The 27751-nt window shown below is 36.8% G+C and overlaps 1 protein-coding gene across 1 annotated transcript in view; it reads left to right on the plus strand.

Moving 5' to 3' along the window:
- Positions 1–2928: 2928 nt before the first annotated feature.
- The window catches only part of LOC135086432 (uncharacterized protein K02A2.6-like), a 51034-nt gene continuing 26211 nt past the window's right edge, over positions 2929–27751 (plus strand). The window contains exons 1-2 of the mRNA XM_063981157.1: positions 2929–3249; positions 24421–27416. Coding sequence (XP_063837227.1) covers positions 2929–3249; positions 24421–27416 — 3317 coding nt within the window. The remainder of the gene's footprint in view (positions 3250–24420; positions 27417–27751) is intronic.

Raw genomic sequence — 27751 nt, forward strand, 5'->3', positions numbered from 1 at the left:
AGTTTAGGTACCGTAGAGGTGCACTAAGAAAGGAATTCCCGAAATTACCACGGGAACGGGAATTAGCGGAAAAATCCTTTTGTATGAAAAATCTAAACCGCTTAAGTTAGATGCTTGAAATTTGGTGTGCAGGTACCTTAGTAAACTTAAAGCTTAGGTACAACAGGATATCGTAAAATTCCCACGGGCACGGGAGTTAGCGGGAAAAAACATATGTATGAAATTATCTAAACTGCGTAAGATAGACGCTTGAAATGAGGCATGCAGGTACCTTAGTAAACTTAAAGCTTAGTTTCAACAGGATATTGCAAAATTCCTACGCGAACGGGAGTTAGCGGGAAAAAACATTTGTATGAAAAAAATCTAAACCGCTTAAGATAGATAAAGGGGGTAAAACGGGATCCACGCGTACGAAGTCGCGGGCGGCCGCTAGCTATCATCTATCTATCTATATAAATAAAAATGAATTGATCTTCGTTAGTCTGATTAGAACTCGAGAACGGCTGGGCCGATTGAGCTGATTTTGGTTTTAAAATGTTTGTCGTAGTCCAGGGTAGGTCTAAACGGTGAGTAAATACGCGCGCGATATTGTTTTTCTGTGACAGACAAAATTCCACGCGGGCGAAGCCGCGGGCGGAAAGCTAGTTATTTACTCGGGTGTGTGTTGCAAAATTTAGAAAACTAAACTACAACAATGATCATAAAAGCGAAATCAATGCGTGGTAATATTATAATTATGTTGTGCTATGTTAGCACTTACAATTTATTTAATTTACAATTTTTATAATTTAAAATTACAGATTATACTAGTTTGATGTACAGTATATACCACACAAGGATGACAGAGTTAGCAAAAATCAGCCTTACAACTAGGGTTTAGAAAGCCAACACCAAAAAAAAACCATTAAATGCTTTAAGAAATCTCAGTAGCGTTTCGGTTGAGATAAAAATACCTTGAATGGGCGCCATTGTACCAACCTTTTAGATATGACGGTAACAAAATCTATTTAAGAGGAAGAAAAAGAGAAACAAAAGAATAGCCAGATTTATTTATTAATAGTTAATCTAATTCTCAGGGAGTGAGTTCCTAATTAGTCTCAACCGACGCACTACTAAAGTCTCTAAAAATCCAACCGCACTGTCCTTGGTTCGCTTGTAGTGGCAGCAGCGACAAGCAACGCTTGCCACGTCAGGTTCGGCGTCGCGGGCAAGCGACAGACGATGGCCGCACAGCAGCGGACCTCTTGACGGAGGAAGGAGCCCTGTAATCCACGTCATCGGTCGTTTTATTGAATGTCCGATTTTATAGTTTAGCTGCGACATCAGCTTTAAAGCGAAGCAGGGGAAAGATTTGTGCAAGAAATAGTAATTCATGATGCGGCAGCCAAACAAAATCAACTTTAAAAATAAATAATTCATTTTATCCACTAATACTGAGACTATAAGAATTTACTAAGTAGGTACTGAACTACTGAGTAAATATTTCACATTTGTTTGTGTAATATTCCTATTTTTAAGTACTAAAGTTATTTAATAATCAGCTTAACTAATTAAAGTAATCTATGGTAATAGTTAACAATATAATTTACAATTAAATAAAGTTTCTAAGATGACATGCACAATTCGATGACCATCGAAGGTCAAAGGTCATGTCAGGAACCATTTTGACTTATGCCTATGTGCGTAAAATAAAAGAGGATTCTGCATAGAACGTTTCAATACATACGTTTACCAATTAATTAGGAGTAATAAAAATAATTAAATACGCACTACTCATGCGAGCACTAAAATCTTATATCTACGTAAGCACTTACCTACTAGGCAACTAGTTAAGCACTAAAACTAGGTGGGATAGGTATTAAAATTAATTACAACACTCACCCGAGACTGGGGAAGCACAACAAGTAATTTAAATAAATCGATAAGTATTAGAAAGTTCGACCTCGTGGATCGCGAGTAATATTTTTCTAAGCGAGGTGTACTATCGGGGACTCTTTCGCCTGACCACTTTGTAGAAAATTTTGCGTAAGCGCATCGCTCCGGTCACGTGCTCACCCCGTCTCTAATTGGTTACGCATTTTACTATATTTTTTACTACGACCAATAGGAGACAATCGGGGCTTAGGTTGCAATACGGAATAAGTCTAAGAGTTGCCACATGCCATTGTGCACTTTATCGTCATACAGTTAAGGTTTAAAACTAAATATACAGTTAAGGTATAAAACGGGATTCGCCGCGCGACCGTCAACAACAACACAACTCCGTTGTTATTATCCGTGTTTGTTTGTGCAAAATGATAGGAAAAAGTGCGCATCGTTTAAGTCTAATGTGTTAATAGTGTAGACTAAACCCTTTTCTATAAAATTCCGGAAAAAACAGTAAAAAAAATCAAAATAGTGAAGTTTTAAACAAAATTATTCACAAGAAATTAAAATTATCGTTGACTGCTCGACAATCACTGGCGGGCCGTCGCTGCTGTGAGTCACCGCGCTGCTCGTCGACCGCTTCGCCCGCTACCACCGTACCGCCTGCCTAGCGATACGTGTCGCTGTATTATCGCAGCGTAACATAGTAAAAGGATTGCAGAAATGAAGTCTGGACGTGCGTTGAACTGCGCTGGATGCAAAAACAATATAAGGGACAGTAAATATGTATTATGCACGAGCATAAATTGCAAAAATGTTTTTCACCACCTTTGTGTAAACTTCAAAAACACCGAACCGAATGAAACCTGGATTTGCCCGGACTGCCGCAGCACTATTAAAAGAGTGGGAGATAATTCGGCTACACCTGTACGACCTACAGATAACGTCACAATAAGGAAGCCCAGAAACACAAGTCCAACTACCAGTACATCAACGAGCACCACAAACTCACTCTCGGAACTTACCCAGGAAATCCGTCTCTTGAGGGAAGAGGTCTCGTCCATGAAGTCTGAATTCAAGTCTGTTATCTGCGCGCTGACTGAATGTGAAGAAAGGCTGGATGACATTACCACCAAGATCTCAGCTCAAGAGGCTCGGCTTGAGGTCGTGGAGGGCCGCGCGGCGGGCATGACGGACCTGAAAGTCGAAGTTGAAATCCTGCAGGAAAAACTCAACAACCAGTATCAAGGTATGTTGAGGAAAGATGTAGAAATCCAAGGACTCGCTGAGACTACTGACGAAAATGCTCACTGCATCATAACGTCGCTGGCTAACGCGGCTGGGATAAAACTGGAAGAAGCAGACATTGACTTCGCTAACCGAGTAGGACCAGTTAAACCCAACTTACCCCAAACACCGCGACCTATAGTAGTACGGTTTATCCGGCGCGCGACGCGTGACAGGTTTTTCAGAGCAGTCAAAACACGTCGCCTAACCTCCAAAAACATCAACATTGATGGACCGGAACGAAACATCTATATTAATGAAAGACTCACACAAGTTAATAGACAGTTATTTCGGACCTGCAGAACCGAATTCAAAAGTGTGGGATACAAGCACTGCTGGACTAGGGACGGAATTATCTTTGTCAAAAGGCGCGAGGGGAAAGGAGAGGAAATATTTACAATCAGGAGGCATGAAGACATTCAGAGACTTTTGCAAAAAAGCAAAAATGAGCAGCATCAGTCCTCGGGCTGACAGGTTTACCTCTGAAAATAATATGCTTATTTTTATTATCTCATGTTTTATGTTATCTTTTTTCTTTTCATTATTAGTTTTTTCTTTGGACCCACAATCAAACAAACATAACTCTCATCACTACACACATCAACATCATACACACCTAAACAAGTCAACACCTCACCACACAATCGACGTGTCAAGTGCAATCTATAAAATGTGGCGGGGAGGATCCAGCTCAATTATAAATCATTATATTGACGACTTTTCATTTGAAAATGGCTGACTTAGATATATTACAGGAGCTGGATTCCATTGAAACCCCCTGCCACACTGTAGATTCTCTAGAAGCATGCAAAACACACATCTCGAATTATTATAATCTTAAAGTACTTAGTCTGAATATTAGAAGTATACAGCAAAACTTTAATCAATTTCTGGTAATTTTGCAAAGATTAAGCATATCTATCGACATTATAGTGCTTACTGAATGTTGGATACATGAGCATTCTGTAATTCCACAAATGAATGGCTATCTATCTTTTAGAACACACAAGTATATTAATAAAGCAGGAGGGGTAGTAACATATGTAAAAAACCACCTGATGCCTGAAGTCACGAAGCCAGATTTGATTGAGGCTAATTGTCTACAGATTATGCAAGAAAGGATTTTTTCCTGGCGGCTTGGTGACTGGAATTGAACCGCCACCGGTGCAGACTGAGAAGATGGTGAGTTGTCTGCACGTGAAAAAGAGGTTGTCCGGCTTGCAGAAATTTATAAAAGTTACCGTTCCTTGTGTTGTAATTAGAAATGTAAATAAAACAGCTCCCTCTCAATTGACACAATTTATTTTGTCTCGTAAGCTTGAATACAGTTGACAATTACGATATTATAACTACTGTAATAGATAGTGCCAATCTCAAGGGATTCAGGGTCGTTAATTAGGTTCGGTTTGGTGAATATTATTTCCACTACAAATTTCTTAAAACTCAGCCTAAATATTAAAAGACTCTACTAGTTAACTGCGCGATGTCAGGTCGGAAAGACTCCTACTTGAAGGATGGAAAAGTGGGTACCTTGGAAGCCATGCGGTTATAAGCCGTTACCCTGAACGTTCCTCTCTTCTTCCGGGGTCCAACGGGTCTCGCACACTTTTAGGCTACAAGCTGCGTCCTCCACGGCCTCAAGCGCGCAGTGCCAGATGAAGCTCTTGCATCTCCTCGGCAGGAAGGCGTTCACACTCTTGCAGAGACAGAGGTTTGATGACAAGGAGGAAATGCGAAGAGATCAGCAGTTTAGAAAGGAGAAATAATTCATACGAAATGAAGAGAAATTAAAATATATGAAATATCATCAAAACATTATGTTTAAATTATAAAATAATGAAATACCGCATCTGAAACGAAAAATACGAGTGTCAGCATCACAAGTGGAACGTGGCATCAGGTTATGAAAAAACCCGCAATGGGAAACAAATACTTACAAAGACTGTTCGCTAATTTGAGCTTCACTCGCAGTCTTCAGCAACCCAATACCCTCATCCGAATAGGATTTAGGGAATTTCTGAAAGAAACGATCACATGAAATACCACGTACTGGAATACGAAAAATATCAATCACGAAAAAATAAATAAATTCTCCGACGGGAACTTACCTCATGTGTGTTTATTTTAAATTATATTAAGAAATTATCGTGGATGCATTCTGCATCACACGATTTGAAACACGGGGGATTACATCCCCGAAAATAATAAAATTGCGGCTGCGCACGATCGACCAAAATTCCAAAGTGATTTGACAGCTCAACTGACAGTGACAATGACTCGCATTGACATCGCGAAACGTTTCGTTTCGCCGCTCAAAAAAGCAAATACCAACAAAAACCATGATGAAAACAATTTCCAGAACACTGAAAATATTCCATTAAAAAATAGAATAATCAAAAAATAACATTAGGAAATGTTTCACCAAAATATATTTGAATTGACTGAGCAAAAAGCGCCATCTATTGCAAACCTTCTTCAATCAAACTTCTAAATCCGCCAATAGATGTCGCTAGTGGTATCCTAAATCCAAATATCGAGTAAGAAAATCAATTTGTGAAAAACAGCCAAAACTGCAACGCTACAATACCCTCCCCCCTAGACATTCGCACGGAGAAAGAATCTGAGCTGCCCTCAGCGAACTACAAACTGAAAAAGAAAAAAAAATGTGTCTAAACGCAGAAAGACCTCAAAAGGAAAACGTTCCAGCAGAAACTTCAACTGAAAAAAAAATCGAGAAAACAAACAACGAGTTGTAGGGTATGCTGACATAACAGGAACAAAAACAAACTGACTTTGCACTAAGCAAAACAAACCAGATGAAAACCAACTACCAGGACTGATGTTCTTCTAACCTAAAACAATCTCTGCTGTCCGAGCATAAATAAAACCCAACACTAACATACAATCATCTTTCATACCTCTCTTTCATACCTGTAAGCATCAGTTTCAAATTACACTGCTTGCCACCTGCATTCAAAATTCCCCATAGAGTCCCAACTGTGAACCAGTGGTACTCGAATCCCCAGTAACGTTGTAAGGCTATTTCGGCCATTACTAACATATTTTCTGGAATAGCCATCCAGTGGGCCCTAGGGAAAGTGTATATTTCAACACATGTCATCCCTAGAAAAAATGTCTGGGTTAAAAACCACAGAACAAAAACGTCGCTGGCCACAATATAAATTGGACGTCATCGCAACAAAACACAAAACACAGGGAATAGTGCATAAAAGCACATGATGTCATCCCTGGAAAAACAAAACAAACGAGGCATGTATATAGGAGATACATAGCACTCACACAAAACAAAACAAAAACACAGAGATAAAATCTCTGGAAAAAAATCTGAACTTTAAGTTACAGATAAAGCACCGAGGCAAAACTGTAGCAGATACCCGACAACTCGATTGTGTCCAAAAAAAATTTGCTATAAAAGAATCTACCGTTGATAAATTCCTAACAGAAAACATTACACAATACGATTGTGTCCAAAAAAAAACTAAAAACTAAACTCAAGTTAGATATCAAAGTAAAGTACCTACCTACCCAGAAAAAAAAAATCCTAAGTCCTACGACTGAGAACCTTGGCAAAACTATAATTTAAAAAAAACTTCCTTAGAGAAGGTAGCTTAGTAAAATTATTTTTGAAAAAAACTGTGGCAAAAATATTTTCCAAAAATTATTTGAAAATTAATTATTATTTATACAAATTTAAGAGAATGGCACTTTACTAAAATTAATAACTTTTAATTGTTATCAAAACCATAATAATAATCAATTAAGTCATTCCCGTATAAAAATTAACAAGTTAGTAAGTGTACCCACAAACAACTCACTAGCCAGTAACAACATTATGACATTAAGTACCAAACATTAAGATACACTGCAGTATAATGCCTAAATAACTATTAGGTATAACTGTATTAAATTATTTAAAATCCATTACTTATGATTCAAAAGTACTGAAATGTAAACAAATATTTGCCAAAAACTATAAAGTTATAATATTATGCTAACATTATGTAATGCAAAATAATGTGTACTAGGTAACATAAAATAAAGGTTATATGTCCATAGTGACACAAAAGCAATTTGTTACCTAAGTACATAAACAATAATAAAGATTTCAGTTAGCATTAATTAAACAAAATATCCGGGTAGGTAATATAAACTACATTATGTACTTACTTTTTATGAGTACAAATAAATAAACACTAAAATTAAAACTAAAACTGTGTTTGTCTTGTATGAAAAAACAAAATAATTAAAATAAGTAACTAAAAGTTATAAGCTATAAAGCCCAAAAACAGTGTAGGTATAAAATAAATATAACCTAACAAAAAAAATATTACTTACTTGTCCCAACATAATATACAAAATAAGAGTTGCAACACAAAAAAATATGTAACCTAACATCATGTAAACTAACCTCATATAGAGTAGTACGCTCTGTTATAATGGTTAACATAATAAGTTTAAAGTTGACAACCTAAATAAAAAAAATTATGTGGGCATCACAAATAAAATAAATTACAAAAAAAACAAGACAAACAACAGCACACACATGAGAGACTCCCTAATAAAAAATATTTAACAACAAAATAGAAGTGTATGAGCGGATAGTCAGCACACAATGTTGCTTCTATTATTGGCTTTCCACCCATAAACTTCATAAAAAAGGATGGCAATAATAAACACCAAAAGATGGGCGCCACTGCAAGAAAGGATTTTTTCCTGGCGGCTTGGTGACTGGAATTGAACCGCCACCGGTGCAGACTGAGAAGATGGTGAGTTGTCTGCACGTGAAAAAGAGGTTGTCCGGCTTGCAGAAATTTATAAAAGTTACCGTTCCTTGTGTTGTAATTAGAAATGTAAATAAAACAGCTCCCTCTCAATTGACACAATTTATTTTGTCTCGTAAGCTTGAATACAGTTGACAATTACGATATTATAACTACTGTAATAGATAGTGCCAATCTCAAGGGATTCAGGGTCGTTAATTAGGTTCGGTTTGGTGAATATTATTGCCACTACAAATTTCTTAAAACTCAGCCTAAATATTAAAAGACTCTACTAGTTAACTGCGCGATGTCAGGTCGGAAAGACTCCTACTTGAAGGATGGAAAAGTGGGTACCTTGGAAGCCATGCGGTTATAAGCCGTTACCCTGAACGTTCCTCTCTTCTTCCGGGGTCCAACGGGTCTCGCACACTTTTAGGCTACAAGCTTCGTCCTCCACGGCCTCAAGCGCGCAGTGCCAGATGAAGCTCTTGCATCTCCTCGGCAGGAAGGCGTTCACACTCTTGCAGAGACAGAGGTTTGATGACAAGGAGGAAATGCGAAGAGATCAGCAGTTTAGAAAGGAGAAATAATTCATACGAAATGAAGAGAAATTAAAATATATGAAATATCATCAAAACATTATGTTTAAATTATAAAATAATGAAATACCGCATCTGAAACGAAAAATACGAGTGTCAGCATCACAAGTGGAACGTGGCATCAGGTTATGAAAAAACCCGCAATTGGAAACAAATACTTACAAAGACTGTTCGCTAATTTGAGCTTCACTCGCAGTCTTCAGCAACCCAATACCCTCATCCGAATAGGATTTAGGGAATTTCTGAAAGAAACGATCACATGAAATACCACGTACTGGAATACGAAAAATATCAATCACGAAAAAATAAATAAATTCTCCGACGGGAACTTACCTCATGTGTGTTTATTTTAAATTATATTAAGAAATTATCGTGGATGCATTCTGCATCACACGATTTGAAACACGGGGGATTACATCCCCGAAAATAATAAAATTGCGGCTGCGCACGATCGACCAAAATTCCAAAGTGATTTGACAGCTCAACTGACAGTGACAATGACTCGCATTGACATCGCGAAACGTTTCGTTTCGCCGCTCAAAAAAGCAAATACCAACAAAAACCATGATGAAAACAATTTCCAGAACACTGAAAATATACCATTAAAAAATAGAATAATCAAAAAATAACATTAGGAAATGTTTCACCAAAATATATTTGAATTGACTGAGCAAAAAGCGCCATCTATTGCAAACCTTCTTCAATCAAACTTCTAAATCCGCCAATAGATGTCGCTAGTGGTATCCTAAATCCAAATATCGAGTAAGAAAATCAATTTGTGAAAAACAGCCAAAACTGCAACGCTACAATTAACATTAAACACAGTACTACTCTACTGGCTGTATATCGATCAACATCTTTTGAAAATATTTGCCCATTCATTTCGTCACTTGTTCCTATTGTGAATGCCATAAAACACTCGCCTTGCGTAATAATGGCGGGTGATATAAATATTAATATATGCTCAGAAAATGTTTCAGAATCTAGCGCAACTTATTTGTGTGTTCTTGCGGAGCTTGGCCTTGTCCCTACAATCACAAAACCAACTCGAAACAGTGCTTGTCTGGATCACATTAACATAACTTCTAAATTTCAATCAGTATCAGTGATATGCAGGACGAGTATAACGGATCATGATCTAATTATAACAGCAATAAGATTAAAAACGCCGAATAAAAGCCATCGACATACAGTGAATAAATTAAACTTTGCTGCTATAGAATTAGAACTAAGCAAAGTGAACTGGCATAATGTAGTTAATAACAATTCGGTAAATGCTGCCGCCGCCGCATTTTCAGAGAAAATACTTGGTATTGTTGAAAAAAACACTTCTAAAGTTAAGGTTAGTCGATCAAAGGTTTTGCTTAAGCCATGGATTACACCTGGCCTTGTTAGGTGCTCCAAACATAGGGACAAGCTACACGCACAGGCGAAGAACAACCCTCATGATCAAATAAAAAGAAAAATTTTTACCCGCTACAGAAATTTTTATACTGATCTTTTAAGAAAACTCAAACATGAACACGAATCATTAGAACTAGAAAAAAACAAAAATTCTCCAAAAAAACTCTGGAAATCGATTAGGACTATAACACACACAAACAAAACTAAAGAAAAATCTCAAGCACTTATAAAAATTAAAGACACAACAGAGAAATCTCTGAACCACTGCAATGAATTCTTTTCAAGTATCGGTAAATGTTTGGCAGAGAAAATACTTACAAACACAAATGAAACTCAAAAGTCATTAGCAGCCAAGGTTTCATTGCAAGGTGCACCTGTCCAATCGTTGTTCTTGGAACCTACTGATGTGGCCGAAATCGAGTCCATAATAATAAATCTTAAAATAGATAGTGCACCCGGCCTAGATGGTGTATCAAATAGGCTATTAAAAGTAGTGAAAAACCACTTAATAACTCCCCTTACAGCTATCTGTAACTTAAGTCTATCTGAGGGAATATTCCCCGATCAATGGAAAGTAGCAGCTGTTGCTCCCATCTATAAGTCTGGCGACAAAACTGAACCGAACAGCTACAGACCGATTTCCTTACTGGGTGCTTTCTCTAAAATCTTGGAGAGACTAGTAAGCAAGCGTCTTATAGAATTTATTGAAAGCAACAGGCTGATCTCTGAAAGGCAATTTGGCTTCAGGCAAGGTAGGTCCACTGAAGGGGCGGTATCTCTGTTAACTAGTATAATCACAGAAAACCTTGACAATAAAATGCCCTGCATAGGAGTGTTCCTCGACCTCGCAAAGGCATTTGATACTGTGTCAACGTATATACTTATCGAAAAACTAGAAAAAATGGGTATTCGGGGCACTCCGCTTAATTGGTTTCAGAGTTACTTAGTCAGTGTGTCAGAATCGGGGAACACCAAAGTACAGCCAGCCTAGTGGAATATGGGGTTCCGCAGGGTAGCATTCTCGGCCCGACGCTTTTTACCCTCTATATCAATGATATCATATCCTCCGACCTAGTGAATGCCGAGACTATCTGCTACGCCGACGACACAGCGATTATTTTCCATGATACTACCTGGAATAGAGTCGTGGAACGCGTAGAGGAGGGGATGAAAGTAATCACCACCTGGCTGCAAAACAATCTGTTAACTCTTAACGTACAAAAAACTAAATTTCTCTGTTTCTACAAGACCCTGACTTCCTCGCCCTCTCTCACTGACATTACGATTCACGAGTGTAGAAATAGGCAACCTCAACAACCCTGTTCTTGTGGCGGCATCACCAGATCTCCGACAATAAAATATCTAGGTTTGGTCCTGGACGAGAAGCTATCGTTCAAAGCGCATATTGATGTAACTGCTAAAAGGGTTCGCAAAATTATTTACATCATTAAAAATTTGCGAACAGCAGCTGACATTAGTCTCCTAAAGACAGTCTATGTTGCCTTATGCCAGTCCATAATAACGTACTGCATTGCTACTTGGGGTGGGGCGACATCGATCAATATGATGTCACTAGAGAGAGCACAGCGATCCGTGATCAAGGTTTTACTTGGTAAACCTGTAAGATACCCTACCCGTGATTTATACCAAGAAAGTGGGTTTCTCACTGTTCGTGGGCTGTTTGTGCTCAGAGCAGTAATGAGTGTACATTTTTCGGTTGTAAAATCTGATAATTACAAAGTTATGCTCTCAAAACGAGTATTTAAGGTACCGGTCCCCACTATCAAAAGCGCATTTATCAGAAAATACAGCAACTTCTTACACCCATATATCTACAACAAGGTTCAGACACAATGCTGTATCAAGCATTGTTCCAAAATAGAATTAAAGAAAACTGTATCGGACTGGCTGGGCACACTTTCTTACGAGGACATAGAAAAATTGCTAAAAACTTCTGTATAATAAGCCTATTACGTGGAACACTCCGATCCCAAGACTTAGACTTCGTAGGGCTAATAGGCTTAAATATATTATCTTACCTTCTTACCTATATGTATACAACAAAGTACGTTCGCGCACGCACACACACACACACACACACACACACACACACACACACACACACACACACACACACACACACACACACACACACACACAAACACGGTCCAATTATGCATAAATATTATAGTTTTCATTTATTTTCTTTTTCGTTGTTGACTGACAGTTGAGGTCGCATATGATATAAATATTTTTGTTAACTTGTGACAAAATTTTATAAAAAAAAAAAACCGACTCCAAAAAACCTACACTAAAACGTAGAAAAATAATTACTAATTACCTACTTATTTATTAGGACGAATTAATTATTAATATTTATGTAGGTATACCATGATTGATACTTCTGGAGTCGGTGCCAAGATTATGAAACATGTAAAGTTTGCCTGCACCGACTCCAAAAGTATCAATCATGGTATACCTACATAAATATTAATAATTAATTCGTCCTAATAAATAAGTAGGTAATTAGTAATTATTTTTCTACGTTTTAGTGTAGGTTTTTTGGAGTCGGTTTTTTTTTTTTTATAAAATTTTACTTATTTCTTGCTTTTTAGTTAACTAATTATTACCTTGATGTTACCACTGAAGGTAGGCAGTACACTGAGACCAAAAAAAATTGGTTCATAATCGGCGGAGATATTGCGTATAAAAAAGTTCATCCCCAATTTTCCACCCTTGGGGGTGAAATATTTTCTTCAAATTCGCATGAAACCACCCTTTTGATAATACCTATTCAACAAAAAAATAATCGTTCAAATTGGTTTATAATCGGCGGAGATATTGCGTATAAAAAAGTTCATCCCCAATTTTCCACCCTTGGGGGTTGTTTTTTTATTATTAAATTTAAATGGGACCACCCTTGAGATATTACCTATACGCCGAAAAAAGATTTGTTCAAATCGGTTCATAATTGGCGGAGTTATCGCGTAACAAACATAGAAAAAAAAAAAAAAAAAAAACATACGGGTCGAATTGAGAACCTCCTCCTTTTTTGAAGTCGGTTGAAAAGATTGTCTACATGACAGGCTTAGCCTAGCGTAGAAATCTCAGTTACTTTATGAACTGAAGCGTTTGTCGGTACAACCTTAGCATTAAACGGGTCTTTAAGGAAATGTATGTACAACAATGCAATGTAAGCAATGTAAAAAATGTTAAAGTTGTTAAATAAACTTTTATTATTTTTATTATTTAAATGTTTTTTTCTTCAAATAATAGAATAATAGAATTTGGTTACAAACAAATAGATATTTTTTTTAAATATTAGTATATTTTTTATACGAGGTCAGTCTGCTTTTTGCTTTGGCGAACTGTCGACATCTCTCCTTTGTTTTTTTGTGAAGTTTTGTGATCCCTACGACCTGTGCTTTCTTACTGGACCGATTGATTTTGTTTTGTGTTAACCCGTGCTAGTAATTGGACTGTTTGATTGCCTTTTTATTGACCTCCGCGCGATTACTGGACCATGGCCTCTCAAAACATTTCTATTGAAGAAAGAGCAAGAATCGTTGCTCTTCATGAACTTGGCAGGAATATTTCTGAAATTTCACGAGAACTGGGATTTTCGGTAAGTTGTTTTATATTATACTAAACACTATTTTAACTTTTTAAGTGATAACTTACTGCTAGTTACAAAATAACTCATTTAATCATGATGATGCTGGCTTTTTTTTTTTTTTTTTTTTCATTTATTATCATTTTACAAAGGAAGTTCTTAAACATATTACAATTAAATGCATTGGCATAAACCACTGAGGTTTGTTTATAGGCTATGAGCGTGAAGTATTCAAACTGCAAAAGTAATTATTCAGATGTATTGAAAATAGACAATCACACGTTTTAAACTGTAGCCATATTGTTAACGTTTAAACTTTTATTTATTTCCCTTACTAGTAAAAACATTGTAGCATTAATTGTTGCAATTAATAATTTCTAATAATACTAATGACAGAGTAAATACAAATGAGTAGGCTATCTTCATAGAATCGCACCGAGCGCGGTTTGTATGTGAGCGCAAATTTAACGTGGATTATCGGGGAGCCAGTTAGTCGTGGTTGCGCCGAATTTTGTCAGCGTGCGCGCCGCATACGTATTGGCGCGCTCACATACAAACCGCGCTCGGTGCGGTTCTATGAATATAACATACTCATTTGTATTTACTCTGCTAATGATATTAATAGTATTTTGGAAGCTTTAGTGCTTTGGAAATATAATTTTTGTAACATTGTTTGCCTACCGACTTTTTACTTTCGTTGTTTTGTTTTTTTTTTTTTATATATTAGAGCAATGTTATGGAATTTATTTGCACAGAACCGGCTGTGGTTTTTGACTTGAAAATTATGAATTATACTATTAAGTTTAAAAAAGACTAAATAATTAAAGGCAACATCGTTATGATCTTATTAATACTAATAAAAATCCCTATGATTTTATGACAGCAATGTTTTTAGTTAAATACCTATGTCACCTTTGCATAGTTTGTGTAAAGGCAGGTATTGATTAAACGTTAATTTTTATTTCGCAGCGAAACACTGTTCGTCTATGGATTCGCCGCTGTGGTATCTTAAATAAAACACTGATATATGTTCACTGTGTAAGCTAGTGCAAGCACTGACGTCCGTCTCGTGTGGCGGCCCGACTACGACTGACTCCCCACCGCGCCGTACTAGTCAGTGTTGCCATAGCGCACACACTTTATTTGTGTAGTAGTACACCACATCTCTTCCTTATTTTATTTGATTCGAGACAAGCTATATTATAATTAATGCTACTACTAAATTAAAGTACATTGGTTTGTAATAACTAGTAAGTAGGTACTTTCTATAAGCTTACAAATTATACACAAATATTTTGCTTATTCAATTTCCTGACACGTTACTCATCTTCCTTTCAATTAAATTGAAACAAGTCAAAAGGTCAAAATATTCAATCATCTTTGGACAATAGCCCATTAATGATCTGTAATACTTAATTAGTAAGTACTTTCTATAAGCTTACAATTTACACATAAATATTTTGCTTATTAAATTTCCTGACACGTTACACATCTTCCTTTCAATTAGATTGAAACAAATCAAAAGGTCAAATTAATATTCAACCATCTTTGGACAAAATAGCCAATTTATCAAATAAAATATTAGACTCAAACATCACAACACATTATTATTTGACCTCAAATAAGTTAATAAATAGTAGGTGTGTCTACTTATTACATTACGAATTTTCCACAAGATAGATTGGTATCTCAAATTAATATGTGAATTATTTTTCTTACAATTTCAATTTCCTTAGTGTAGGCCTAGGATGCACGCCATGATAAACCTTTTATAAACTTTGAACGATAAGCCCATACGTCTGTTGTCTAAAATCATGGAAAGATTCCATCAGGGTGCGCATCCTAGCTCAGCTGATCTAGTTAAAATATAATAAAAATAAAGTTTCATCTACCACTGCTTCGGAACATTAAGTGGGCCAGTGCTGAGAAGAAGCAGCGCAAGAAACTCAGTCACCTCTGTGGGCCGCTTTTAAAGGCTTTACTAGTATTTTATATATTGATGCGAGCGAGCGAAGATAGTTATCATATTCGGATCATTTACCTCTATACAGTTTGTGACACAAAATATAGTGCGTTCGCTACTCCCACAGGTTAATCTTATGTAATCTGAAATGTGTAGGCAGGCACATCACTCACACTTTTTCATAGACTTGTCTTTATTTTGCCATGAAATATGAACTGTGAAGCTACTGTCTCACTGACACTATTTTCAACGTTCATTATTTTTGTATGCTACCGAGTTAATGAATTCCTATCGTTGTTATATTATGCATTTTTTTTAGACATAATTATGATGTATGAGGCTTGAAGTTATAAATGTCCATTCTTTTCAAAACTAAAATGATCTGTCACGCTATTTATTATATTGTATGTATATACAGGGTGTTTCTTGTAAGGTGTCAAGCCGAAGGCAGGTGATAGGTGAGGACTAGACCTATCGATTTCACCCCCATGTATGTTTTACGATTTTTCATAGTTTAGAAGTTATCGTTAATTTTGTGAATTTTTCAAATTGTATGACCTAGTAGGCTTTAAATTTTTTTATCTTTTTTTTGGGTCGACTTTTCTCAGATTTCTTTTTTTTGACAGATTCCCTATTAATTGCAGATTTTTGAAAAAAATAATCAACTCCCTATCTTTGATGCAAGATACAAAATTTTTGCTAGAAACATAAAAAATATGCTTTTGGCGGAACATTCTAAAATTTTCAACTTAAAAGTTAAAAAAAAAAAACAAAATTCCATAGGTCCAAAATAATTTTAAAAACTGCGCAGTTTTCTGAACTTTCATAATAACACAAAAAAACATGTACTTAATAGGCCATTATTTTCTGTAATCGCTCCACTAAAGTGGTAAGTCGGAGATTCCGTAACATGTTTTTGACTTTCTTAGGACCAAGTAATGTTTGCAATCCCTTAAGTTTACGTTATGTAGAACACATTTAGAGACAATATCGAGTAGATGTTCCACCCCACACTTCGGCATGAGGTAGTGGCATAGATTATAGTTATCTGGGAATGTTCGTTCAGCCCTCCTTAAGGCATTATTCCGTTTGTTAGTAGTCAGTAAACATATTCTGTGGCTACTATTAGAGTTACAATTTTCTGACACACCTTTATTTTTGTTGGGGTTATTTTCGTGCATAACTTCTTGTCTCATTGATTGTTCTATCAAGTTGTTTGAATGCACTATAGGGGGTTCACTTTCCATTGTAGAGGAGTTTTTATTTTTTGAAAGGGGTTTTTTACGTTGAGATGCAAGTTTTAAGTGATCTAGTTCATTCTCGCTATTTATGAGTTTTTTCTTTAATTCTCCATTTTCAGTGGTCAGACTTTCAATCGTTTTGTCAGCAATTTCAAGTTTTTTTTGTAATTCTAATATTTTTGAGTTTAATAATATGTTTACAGTGTCATTGCTCTTTGCCCTTTCATTTTCTTCATTTATGATTTCTGTCGTGGTATCTCCTTCTTGTGAGTGTAATGTGTCGTCCATGAATAATGACTCATTGGTACAGTTTGTATTTCGCTTCCGTCTCATAGTAATGTTACTCTCCGCAGTTGGTGTTAACCAATTTGAGTTGTTGCGTTCATCAGCCGTGTTGCTCAGTCTAATAGGTGTGTTTGTATTATCGAGCTTTGGTTGTTTGGATTTGCATAAAGGACACTTCCAGTCATTTTTACGTTCTATGCTCATTAAATTGTAGAATATTTTCTCACAAACATTAGCACACTTCAAATCATAACTTTGTAAACAAATAGAACATTTTAAATAGCTTCTACTTGTTATTTCTTGAAGACATCCAGCACAGGATAGTTCCATTATTATTTATTTTATGTTAGTGAAATTAAAAATTTTTCACACAAAAATGTTGAAGATGCTCGGATTCGAACTCGGGTCCCGTCAAACAAGCCCGTACTAATCAGAGTCTTGACCAACAGCGCCACGCGTTCGTATGAAAAGTTGACGAATTTAACTATAGGTTCTTCGCTCAGAGTTGACGTTAGGAAAGGTGATTTCAATTTATTTTTATTGTCTGTTGTACCCTCCTTGTATCATAATGTTACAACGATAATGCATTTAGGTGAAATGTTTCGTTATAATAATATCACTTTACACAGCACTTTTTTAGCTTCACGTAGGTACAGTCATATTGTCCGCAGTAAGTTTCTTGTTTGTGATTGTTTACATACTTTTTTGTCCGTTTCGTCAGTCTTGCTCGTCCACACAAGTTTTGAGTTAATTATTAAGTTTATTCACGCACACTAGTTTTAGATAACATTATCACTGTTTAGTCACAATATTTAATATCGATTTCACTGGTTTAATGTGTAGATAATGTCTTTTTACATTTTAAAAATCAATTTATTTACGGAGCTAGCTTGTTTGTGTGACAAGTGCTGCCACCTACAAGTTATCGTCAATTTTGTGATTTTTTCAAATTGAAAAAATCACAAAATTGACGATAACTTCTAAACTATGAAAAATCGTAGAACATACATGGGGGTCAAATCGATAGGTCTAGTCCTCACCTATCACCTGCCTTCGGCTTGACACCTTACAAGAAACACCCTGTATATAGGTAGGTGGCAGCACTTGTCACACAAACAAGCTAGCTCCGTAAATAAATTGATTTTTAAAATGTAAAAAGACATTATCTACACATTAAACCAGTGAAATCGATATTAAATATTGTGACTAAACAGTGATAATGTTATCTAAAACTAGTGTGCGTGAATAAACTTAATAATTAACTCAAAACTTGTGTGGACGAGCAAGACTGACGAAACGGACAAAAAAGTATGTAAACAATCACAAACAAGAAACTTACTGCGGACAATATGACTGTACCTACGTGAAGCTAAAAAAGTGCTGTGTAAAGTGATATTATTATAACGAAACATTTCACCTAAATGCATTATCGTTGTAACATTATGATACAAGGAGGGTACAACAGACAATAAAAATAAATTGAAATCACCTTTCCTAACGTCAACTCTGAGCGAAGAACCTATAGTTAAATTCGTCAACTTTTCATACGAACGCGTGGCGCTGTTGGTCAAGACTCTGATTAGTACGGGCTTGTTTGACGGGACCCGAGTTCGAATCCGAGCATCTTCAACATTTTTGTGTGAAAAATTTTTAATTTCACTAACATAAAATAAATAATAATGGAACTATCCTGTGCTGGATGTCTTCAAGAAATAACAAGTAGAAGCTATTTAAAATGTTCTATTTGTTTACAAAGTTATGATTTGAAGTGTGCTAATGTTTGTGAGAAAATATTCTACAATTTAATGAGCATAGAACGTAAAAATGACTGGAAGTGTCCTTTATGCAAATCCAAACAACCAAAGCTCGATAATACAAACACACCTATTAGACTGAGCAACACGGCTGATGAACGCAACAACTCAAATTGGTTAACACCAACTGCGGAGAGTAACATTACTATGAGACGGAAGCGAAATACAAACTGTACCAATGAGTCATTATTCATGGACGACACATTACACTCACAAGAAGGAGATACCACGACAGAAATCATAAATGAAGAAAATGAAAGGGCAAAGAGCAATGACACTGTAAACATATTATTAAACTCAAAAATATTAGAATTACAAAAAAAACTTGAAATTGCTGACAAAACGATTGAAAGTCTGACCACTGAAAATGGAGAATTAAAGAAAAAACTCATAAATAGCGAGAATGAACTAGATCACTTAAAACTTGCATCTCAACGTAAAAAACCCCTTTCAAAAAATAAAAACTCCTCTACAATGGAAAGTGAACCCCCTATAGTGCATTCAAACAACTTGATAGAACAATCAATGAGACAAGAAGTTATGCACGAAAATAACCCCAACAAAAATAAAGGTGTGTCAGAAAATTGTAACTCTAATAGTAGCCACAGAATATGTTTACTGACTACTAACAAACGGAATAATGCCTTAAGGAGGGCTGAACGAACATTCCCAGATAACTATAATCTATGCCACTACCTCATGCCGAAGTGTGGGGTGGAACATCTACTAACCGGATTAGAAACAAAGTTACAGGATTTTACCATGAAAGATTATTGTATCATATTTGTCGGGGAAGAAGACTTCTTAAGGACTCATAATTATGTTGATTTAGTTATATTAATTAGAGAAATGATTTTACCACTTAAACACACAAATGTTATAATCTGTCTTCCTACTTATAAGCTTAGTTATTACAGTAGCGTTTACAATTGGCGAGTTGAACATTTTAATAATTTAATGTATCTAGATATGTTGACCCATGAGCATGTGTATTTGTTAGATTCGAATATGAATCTTCAATATAACGCATCAATGTTTGATATACGTGATGGATCTATTCTCAATCGCGGGTTAAATACTATATTTAAGGATCTTTTTAACATTGTAACGGATATAGGGGATTATTTGTCTAGTGAGTTACCCGATATGAAAGAAAATAATACTAATATTACTAACAACTCGATGAGTAACACGACTGCAAAGATGCTAAAAAATACTAACTTCAACGAGACCAAGAATGATTTTTTTCGGACATAGCCTTAACTTAACATATTGCACCAGAACATTGCGGGTCTCATACGCAAGACAGACTTACTTGCTATCAGTTTAGATCAATTACATGATGAAGGTATCATTGTTGATGTAGTTTGTATTACAGAGCATTTTATTATGTCTGGGTTCGAGCAGTTCCTAACTTTACCCAATTTTTCCTTAGCTACTTACTTCAGTAGAAAGGATGCTAAGAGAGGAGGAACATGTATATTAGTAAAAAATGGATACCAATGGAAAGACATACCCGAGGCAGTTAAACTCTCTATTTCTGGAGTGTTCGAATGTTGTGCAGTGGAATTGATTGCATATCAAATTATTGTGGTCTGTCTTTATAGAACACCTAAGCCTAATAATATAAATCTATTTTTTGAACAGTTAGAGAAATTGTTACACTTGTTAAGAATGAAAAAATGCCGCATTATGATTGCCGGTGATTTTAATATCGATATTTTGAAACGTAATAACATTACTCGAGATTTCGAATATCTTTTGTTGAGTGCTAATTTAAAATTAGAAATAAAGCAACCAACTAGGCTTGCCAGCAATTCATGCTTGGACAACTTCGCACATGACTTTGGTAAAGGTTGTATAGCAAAAGTATTTGAGCTAGCTCTATCAGACCATACGGCACAGTTATTACACATACCCGTAAAAAAACAGTGCATATTAAAATACTGGCGTTTAAAGAGACGCGACTACAGCAGCGAAAATATAAATAAATTTAAACAAAGTCTGGAGAATATTTCTTTCTCAGAAATATATCAAACCGATGATCCTAATGAGGCGTATAATATATTTGTACAGCTCTTCTGTCTGTTCTATGATATGTGCTTTCCTTATAAAATAGTTATCCAAAAACCAACTAAAAAGCAAAACTGGATATCTAGAGGAATTAAGGTCTGTTGTAAAAGAAAAAGAAGCTTATTATGGCGTTATAGACTCAAACCAAATGACAAAAATAAATTCGCATTTAAAAAATACTCTAAAATTCTTAAAACCATTATAAACTATACAAAACGTGCACAAAACAGTTATAAAGTCAAAATATCAAATAATAAGGCTAAAGAAACATGGAATTTAATAAATAACGCTAGGCAATCTCAACCTAAAGAAGCAATTGACAAATTTAAAATAGGTGAAAATTTTTTGACAAACTCATATGACATTGTAAATGCTTTTAATGACTATTTTATTGACAAAATCAAACCTTTAAAAGATTCTGGTAAAAATGTTACTGCAAATATAAAGAGTAATTATAAGTCAATGTTTATGGCACCATGCTCACCTGCTGATATAATAAAGATTACTAATTCTCTAAAAAACACCACTGCCGTTGGATATGATGGCATCTCAACTAAGATAATTAAGACCGTAATAAATATTGTAAGTGATCATATTAGTTACCTTGTAAACTTGAGCATTAGTCGTGGAATATATCCAGATAATTTAAAAATATCAATAGTAAAACCTTTGTTTAAAAAACATAATAAAGAGCTAATGGAAAACTATAGACCCATTGCTTTGATCCCAATTATATCGAAAATATTTGAAAAATATATCTATCAACAAATAAACTTATATCTCGAGAAACATAACATTTTAGCAGAAGAGCAAAAAGGTTTTAGGCAAAAAAAGACAATAAATATGGCCATTTTTGATTTTCTGAATATAGTCGTAGAGAGTGTAGATCAAAAAATACCAATTTGTGCAATTTATTGTGATATGACCCAGGCATTCGACTACGTTGACCACGCAATTTTACTGCGCAAGCTTCATGCTTATGGAATACGCGGGAATGTCCTACAATTAATAGAATCCTATCTTAAGGAACGAAAACAATACACCGAAATTACTAGAATAAATTTAAAAACCAAAAATGAAGAAACTTATCGATCTCGTGAAAGATACACGTTTTATGGCGTACCACAAGGCAGTGTTCTAGGACCATTATTATTTAACATATATATAAACGACCTTCCAAAAGCTATACCGCAGCCTATGACATTATTTGCAGATGACAGCACAGTTACTATAAAGTGTAGGGACCTAGACAATTATGAAAATGACATTAATGTAAGTTTAAAATTAATAATTGAATGGCTGAATAATAATAATCTTGTTATTAATTTAAATAAGACTAAATTGACACATTTCAGGCAGAGAATTGCTCCATTGACCATGAAAATTAATTATGATAAAACTAACATTAGTGATATAGATTCAACAAAATTTTTAGGAATAACCATAGATAGTAAACTTAATTGGAAAACTCACATAGAAGTATTGTGCAAGAAAGTTAGTTCCTCTGCGTATGCTCTGCGAAAACTTGCACCTGTCTTGAATATAGATGCTCTGATGACTGCATACTATGGCATTGCCGAGTCACATCTAAGATATGGGGTTATATTTTGGGGTAACTCTACAGATAAGGAGATGGCTTTTAAAATCCAAAAAAGGTGCATCAGAGCAATGTTCGGGATAGAACCGACGGAAAGTTGCAAGCCATTTTTCCAAAAATTTAAAATACTAACTATTGTGTATTTGGTTGACATTGACAGTTTCTAATATTGTATCTAATTGTGGGTATACAAATAATAAATCAGTTATGCTTTGACTTGAGTTGATGTTGTATCTTTTAATGGCGACTGAGTAAAATTAAGTGATTGTGGTGAAATATGGCAGCTAATATGGCTCATGTGATGTTTCCTGGACCATTTAACCCCAAAACTGATAAGTGGAGTGAATATAAGGACCGTTTGCTGTGTGCCCTTGATGTGGCAGGGATTGGTAACAATGACCTTGACAAAGCTCGTTCTGTGTTTTTGTCTCAGTGCGGCAAAGAGACTTATTCACTTATTGCGTCGTTATTAGTGCCTATTCGTCCGACGAGTGTGCCTTTTAAAAACATTTTGGAGGTTTTGGACAAATTTTATGAGCCTGAAGTGAATGAAATATTGCAAGCCGGGAAATTTCATAAATGCGTACAATCCAAAGACGGAAGCGTGCAAGAGTTTGTGGCGGCTATCAGTTTATTAGGCGCCCAGTGTAATTTTGCGGATTTGAAACGTCAGTTACGGGATAGACTTGTGTTGGGGGTGCGCGACGAGCGCCTGCGCCGCGAACTATTGAAGGCCAAGGACCTCACGTACGAGTCCGCGGTGCAACAGTGCCTCAATTATCAGGCGACGTTTCACGACATGTATCCTGATCCTGTCATCAACTCAAAGCTAACTCCATCCACGTCTAGCGAGCCAATGGATATTGGTAAAATTCAGTCTGACGACTGTCGACACTGTGCCCGGCGTCATAAAGTGAATGAGCAATGCCCTTTTCGATGGCTCCTACGTATACTGGCGTAAGTGAAAAAAGTAAATTTTACAGGAGAGCCATTTTAGTGGCCAGAACCATATTTTTGGGTCATATCTTCTGACCTACTAAAACGAATTTAATGAAATTTCACATTTAGCCTTAACATGTAATGCTTTTGCTACTGCTGTTATCAATTTTTATATTTTTCTTATATATTTTGAGATTTTACGCATTGCCCTTTTACGTCGGCATATTTCTATAATTTCATGTATATTGTTCAACGTAAAGAGACTTAAATGACAACGTAAATATAATATTTTAAGCGATTACTCTCTTTATTTATGCATGTAATTATTTTAATTGTTATCATGTGCTATATCAATAATAAATCAGTTAGAAAAAGTCGTTTAATGTACCGTTTTACGTTTTAACGCAAATACGCCCATATACTGTGCTCGAGATTTAGTTAGGTCTTTTAACATAATGTGCCATATTTTTAAAAAATATAAATAACTTGAAAAAATCGAATTGCCTAAGGCGGGAATTGAACCCACGATGCCTTAGGCAGTTCGATTTTTAAAGTTATTTATAATTTTCAAATTAGTTTGAGATGCGACTCTTAACGCTAAAAATTAAATAACTATATAATGTGTCATAATTTATAAATAAAACAATTTGCTAAATATTTTCATGGCTTTATTTAAGATTTGGATTATAAAAAATATATGTTTATGTAAGCAACTACTCGTATAGATTGACGAATCGTATGATTGGGCTTTATACGTGGCGTAGTTTTGCACATACGCCTATTTGCCTAAAATTTTATTTTGTATCTAATGGAAAAAAAAATTTTTTTTCTTACTGATGTTATAGATTAGAGCAAAGTGAAATCATTGCTTAAATAATTGGAAAAAGGCGTAAGCGGCAGTTTCGCCCTTATACGTAGGAGCCATCGTTTTATGAAGGCTAGGTGTTTCTATTGCAAGAAATATGGACACATTGCGGCTGCTTGTTTGAAGAAAAATGCAAAGGTGCACCAGGTGGGATGTGATTGTGCAGAAGGAGCCAAGAACGATGTGAATGTTGGTTCAGAGCAGATGATGGGTATATACAAGTGCACGGAGAGTTATCGGCCGCCGATTACAGCCGATCTCTTGATTGATGGCGCATCTATTAACATGGAGATAGACTCCGGTGCCTCTCGAACCATCATGCCTGAAGAAACGTACAAGAAGCTTTGGTACACGCCTCCCCCTCTGAAGTCGACGGATGTGAAGCTCGTGACGTGGACCCGTGACCCGTTAAAGGTGTTGGGGGCCACACATGTTCGTGCGAGACTGGGCAATAAAGAAGCTCAGTGTGAACTCTTGGTGGTGTCTGGCAAAGGCCCCTGTCTATTAGGTCGAAACTGGTTTGAAGCCTTGGGCTTAGAAATCTCGGGAATTTGTTGGTCTGACGGTGAGGTAGATAATTTAGTCCGTCAGTTCCCAGATTTATTTAAAGAGACTCTCGGTGAATATAAGGGTCCCGCAATATCGTTGCATGTTCGAGCGGACGCTAATCCTCGTTATTTGAAAGCGCGGCCGGTGCCCTTTCCCTTGAAGCATCAAGTTGAAGAAGAATTGAGGCGCATGATTGATGCCGGTGTTCTCACTCCTGTCAGGCATTCAGACTGGGCAACACCGTTGAGGTTGGTGAAGAAAGACGATGGGTCTCTGCGGATTTGCGGAGATTATAGGTCTACGGTCAACCCTGCAATTGAGGTCGATACATACCCACTCCCAGCAGCGGTTGAATCTTTTGTGAAGCTCAGTGGCGGGCGAGTTTTCAGTAAATTGGATTTAAAACTAGCATACCTGCAGCTGAAAGTTGATGAGGACACGGCGAAGCTTTTAACACTCAACACACCGCTGGGATTGATGAAAATGAACAGATTAGCGTTCGGAGTGAATGCAGCGCCCGGTATATTTCAGAGAGTAATGGCCAATGCACTATCAGGCCTCGAGGGAGTGGCCTGCCTGCTTGATGACGTGGCCGTAGCGGGGAGAACCCTGACTGAGCACAATGAGCGTTTGGTTGCAGTTCTTAAAAAACTAAACGACTTAGGGTTTCATTTGAATCCGAAAAAGTGTGTATTTGCTACAAACTCGATCCACTTTTTAGGCCATATGATTGATGCTGAAGGCCTGCACCCATCGCCCTTGAAAGTCAAGGAAATTAAAGAAAAGCCTGTCCCAACTAATAAAGAGTCTTTGAGAGCGTTCTTAGGCTTGTATAACTTTTATGAGAAGTTTATCCCGGGCAAATCAACAATACTGGAACCGTTGTATCGACTATTGGAGGCAAAAAGACCCTGGACTTGGGGTGAAGCCGAGAATACAGCATTCGAGCGAGCAAAAGAACTGTTGTCTTCTGATTTGACTCTGGTTAATTATGAACTTGACAGGGAATTATTACTTATTTGTGACTCTTCCAGCTATGGCGTAGGGGCTATTATTGCTCATGTGATGGATGACGGTACGGAGAGACCTATCATGATGGCTTCTAGGACGCTGCAGCCGCATGAAAGAAGATATGGGCAAATAGACAAAGAGGCCCTAGCCATAGTTTTTGGATTGACTAAATTTCACGAGTTTTTGGCAGGTCGCAAATTTTGTATTATTACCGACCATAAGCCGTTGTTGGGATTGTTTAACCCAAAGAAACTAATACCGGATCAGATTTCGCCGCGAATGTTACGTTGGGCATTAAAATTGAGTGCTTACGAGTATGACATTCAGTATAGACCTGGGAAATCTTTGGGTAATGCAGACGCCTTAAGTCGATGGACAGCTGATGCGACTGCGGTGGACATTGAAAAGCCCGTTAGGGAAGTATTATTGCTCGAAGACCAACCAGAAGGATGGAATCTTGATGCGTGCACGATCTCAAGAGAAACTAAAAGAGATACGCTCTTACAGAAGGTGTTATTCCACGTTCTCCACGGTTGGCCGCGTTCTAACATAGATCCTGAGTTGCAGCCATTTTGGACGAGAAGGGAGGCTCTTTCACACAGTAAAGGGTGTTTACTGTGGTGCAACAGAGTGATCGTGCCTACGTCACTCCAGAGTGACGTACTGAAAATATTGCACGCCCCACACGCAGGCATAGTTCAAACTAAGGCGTATGCAAGAGGATACGTCTGGTGGCCGGCAATGGATCAGCAGATTGAACGGCAAGTGGCGGAATGTGTGCAGTGCCAGATGGTGAGGAACAACCCACCGCGAGACCCGCAAACTTGGATTATTCCCGAAAAGCCTTGGAGCCGCGTTCATGTTGATTTCGCTGGGCCATTCCAAGGCAAAACATTTCTAGTTTTGATCGATAGTTACAGCAAGTGGTTTGAGGCTGAGATTATGCCTTCAATGGCCAGTGAGGCAGTGATTGCAAGTTTGCGGAAAATATTTGCTTCTCAGGGCTTACCGGATGTTTTAGTCTCAGATAATGGCAGGAATTTCACTTCTCGAGAATTTAATACATTCCTGAGGAATAATGGGATTAAGCACTTGTATTCCCCACCTTATCATCCCGCATCAAATGGCCAAATTGAGAGGGCCATTCAGACATTTAAAAACAAACTTAGGAAAATGGCCGAGGAGAGCAGACCTTGGTCAGAAAAATTGCCAAAAGTCTTGTATGCAATGAGAACTGTACCGAACAGTTGCACCAATAAGACACCTGCAGAAATGTTAAACGGACGCCGGTATAGAACAGCCGTGTCGTCCCTGCACCCGGACACAACCCCAACTAATGCCGATGAGCAGCTGGAGGCGGCGGCACAACGCACACCATCTCGGACCTTTGTTGTTGATCAGCCAGTATTGGCTCGTATGTATGGGCCAGGCGAGAAATGGCAGAGAGCAGTGATCGAAATGGTAGAAGGGCCCAGCGCTTATTTAGTAAGGACGGAAGATGGTGAGCTACATCGTCGTCATGTGGATCAGTTAGTTGGACGAGCAGTTGCAACGGAACCAAGACCTGCTTCTGTGAGACAAACACAGGCGTCGAGTTCTACATCAACATCTTCCGACCCTCCTATTGTCCTTCCCCCACCTGAACAGTGGCCAGACATTATTGGCATTCCAATTAGTGATTAACTCATTATTATTTTTAATTATGTGAATTCTTTAGTTTTGTTTTGTCTTTTGATTATGGTGGAAAGGTATATTGTGTATTTGGTTGACATTGACAGTTTCTAATATTGTATCTAATTGTGGGTATACAAATAATAAATCAGTTATGCTTTGACTTGAGTTGATGTTGTATCTTTTACTAACG

The sequence above is a fragment of the Ostrinia nubilalis genome, chromosome W, assembly GCF_963855985.1.
Source record: "Ostrinia nubilalis chromosome W, ilOstNubi1.1, whole genome shotgun sequence".
NCBI classification, from domain to species: Eukaryota; Metazoa; Arthropoda; class Insecta; order Lepidoptera; family Crambidae; genus Ostrinia; species Ostrinia nubilalis.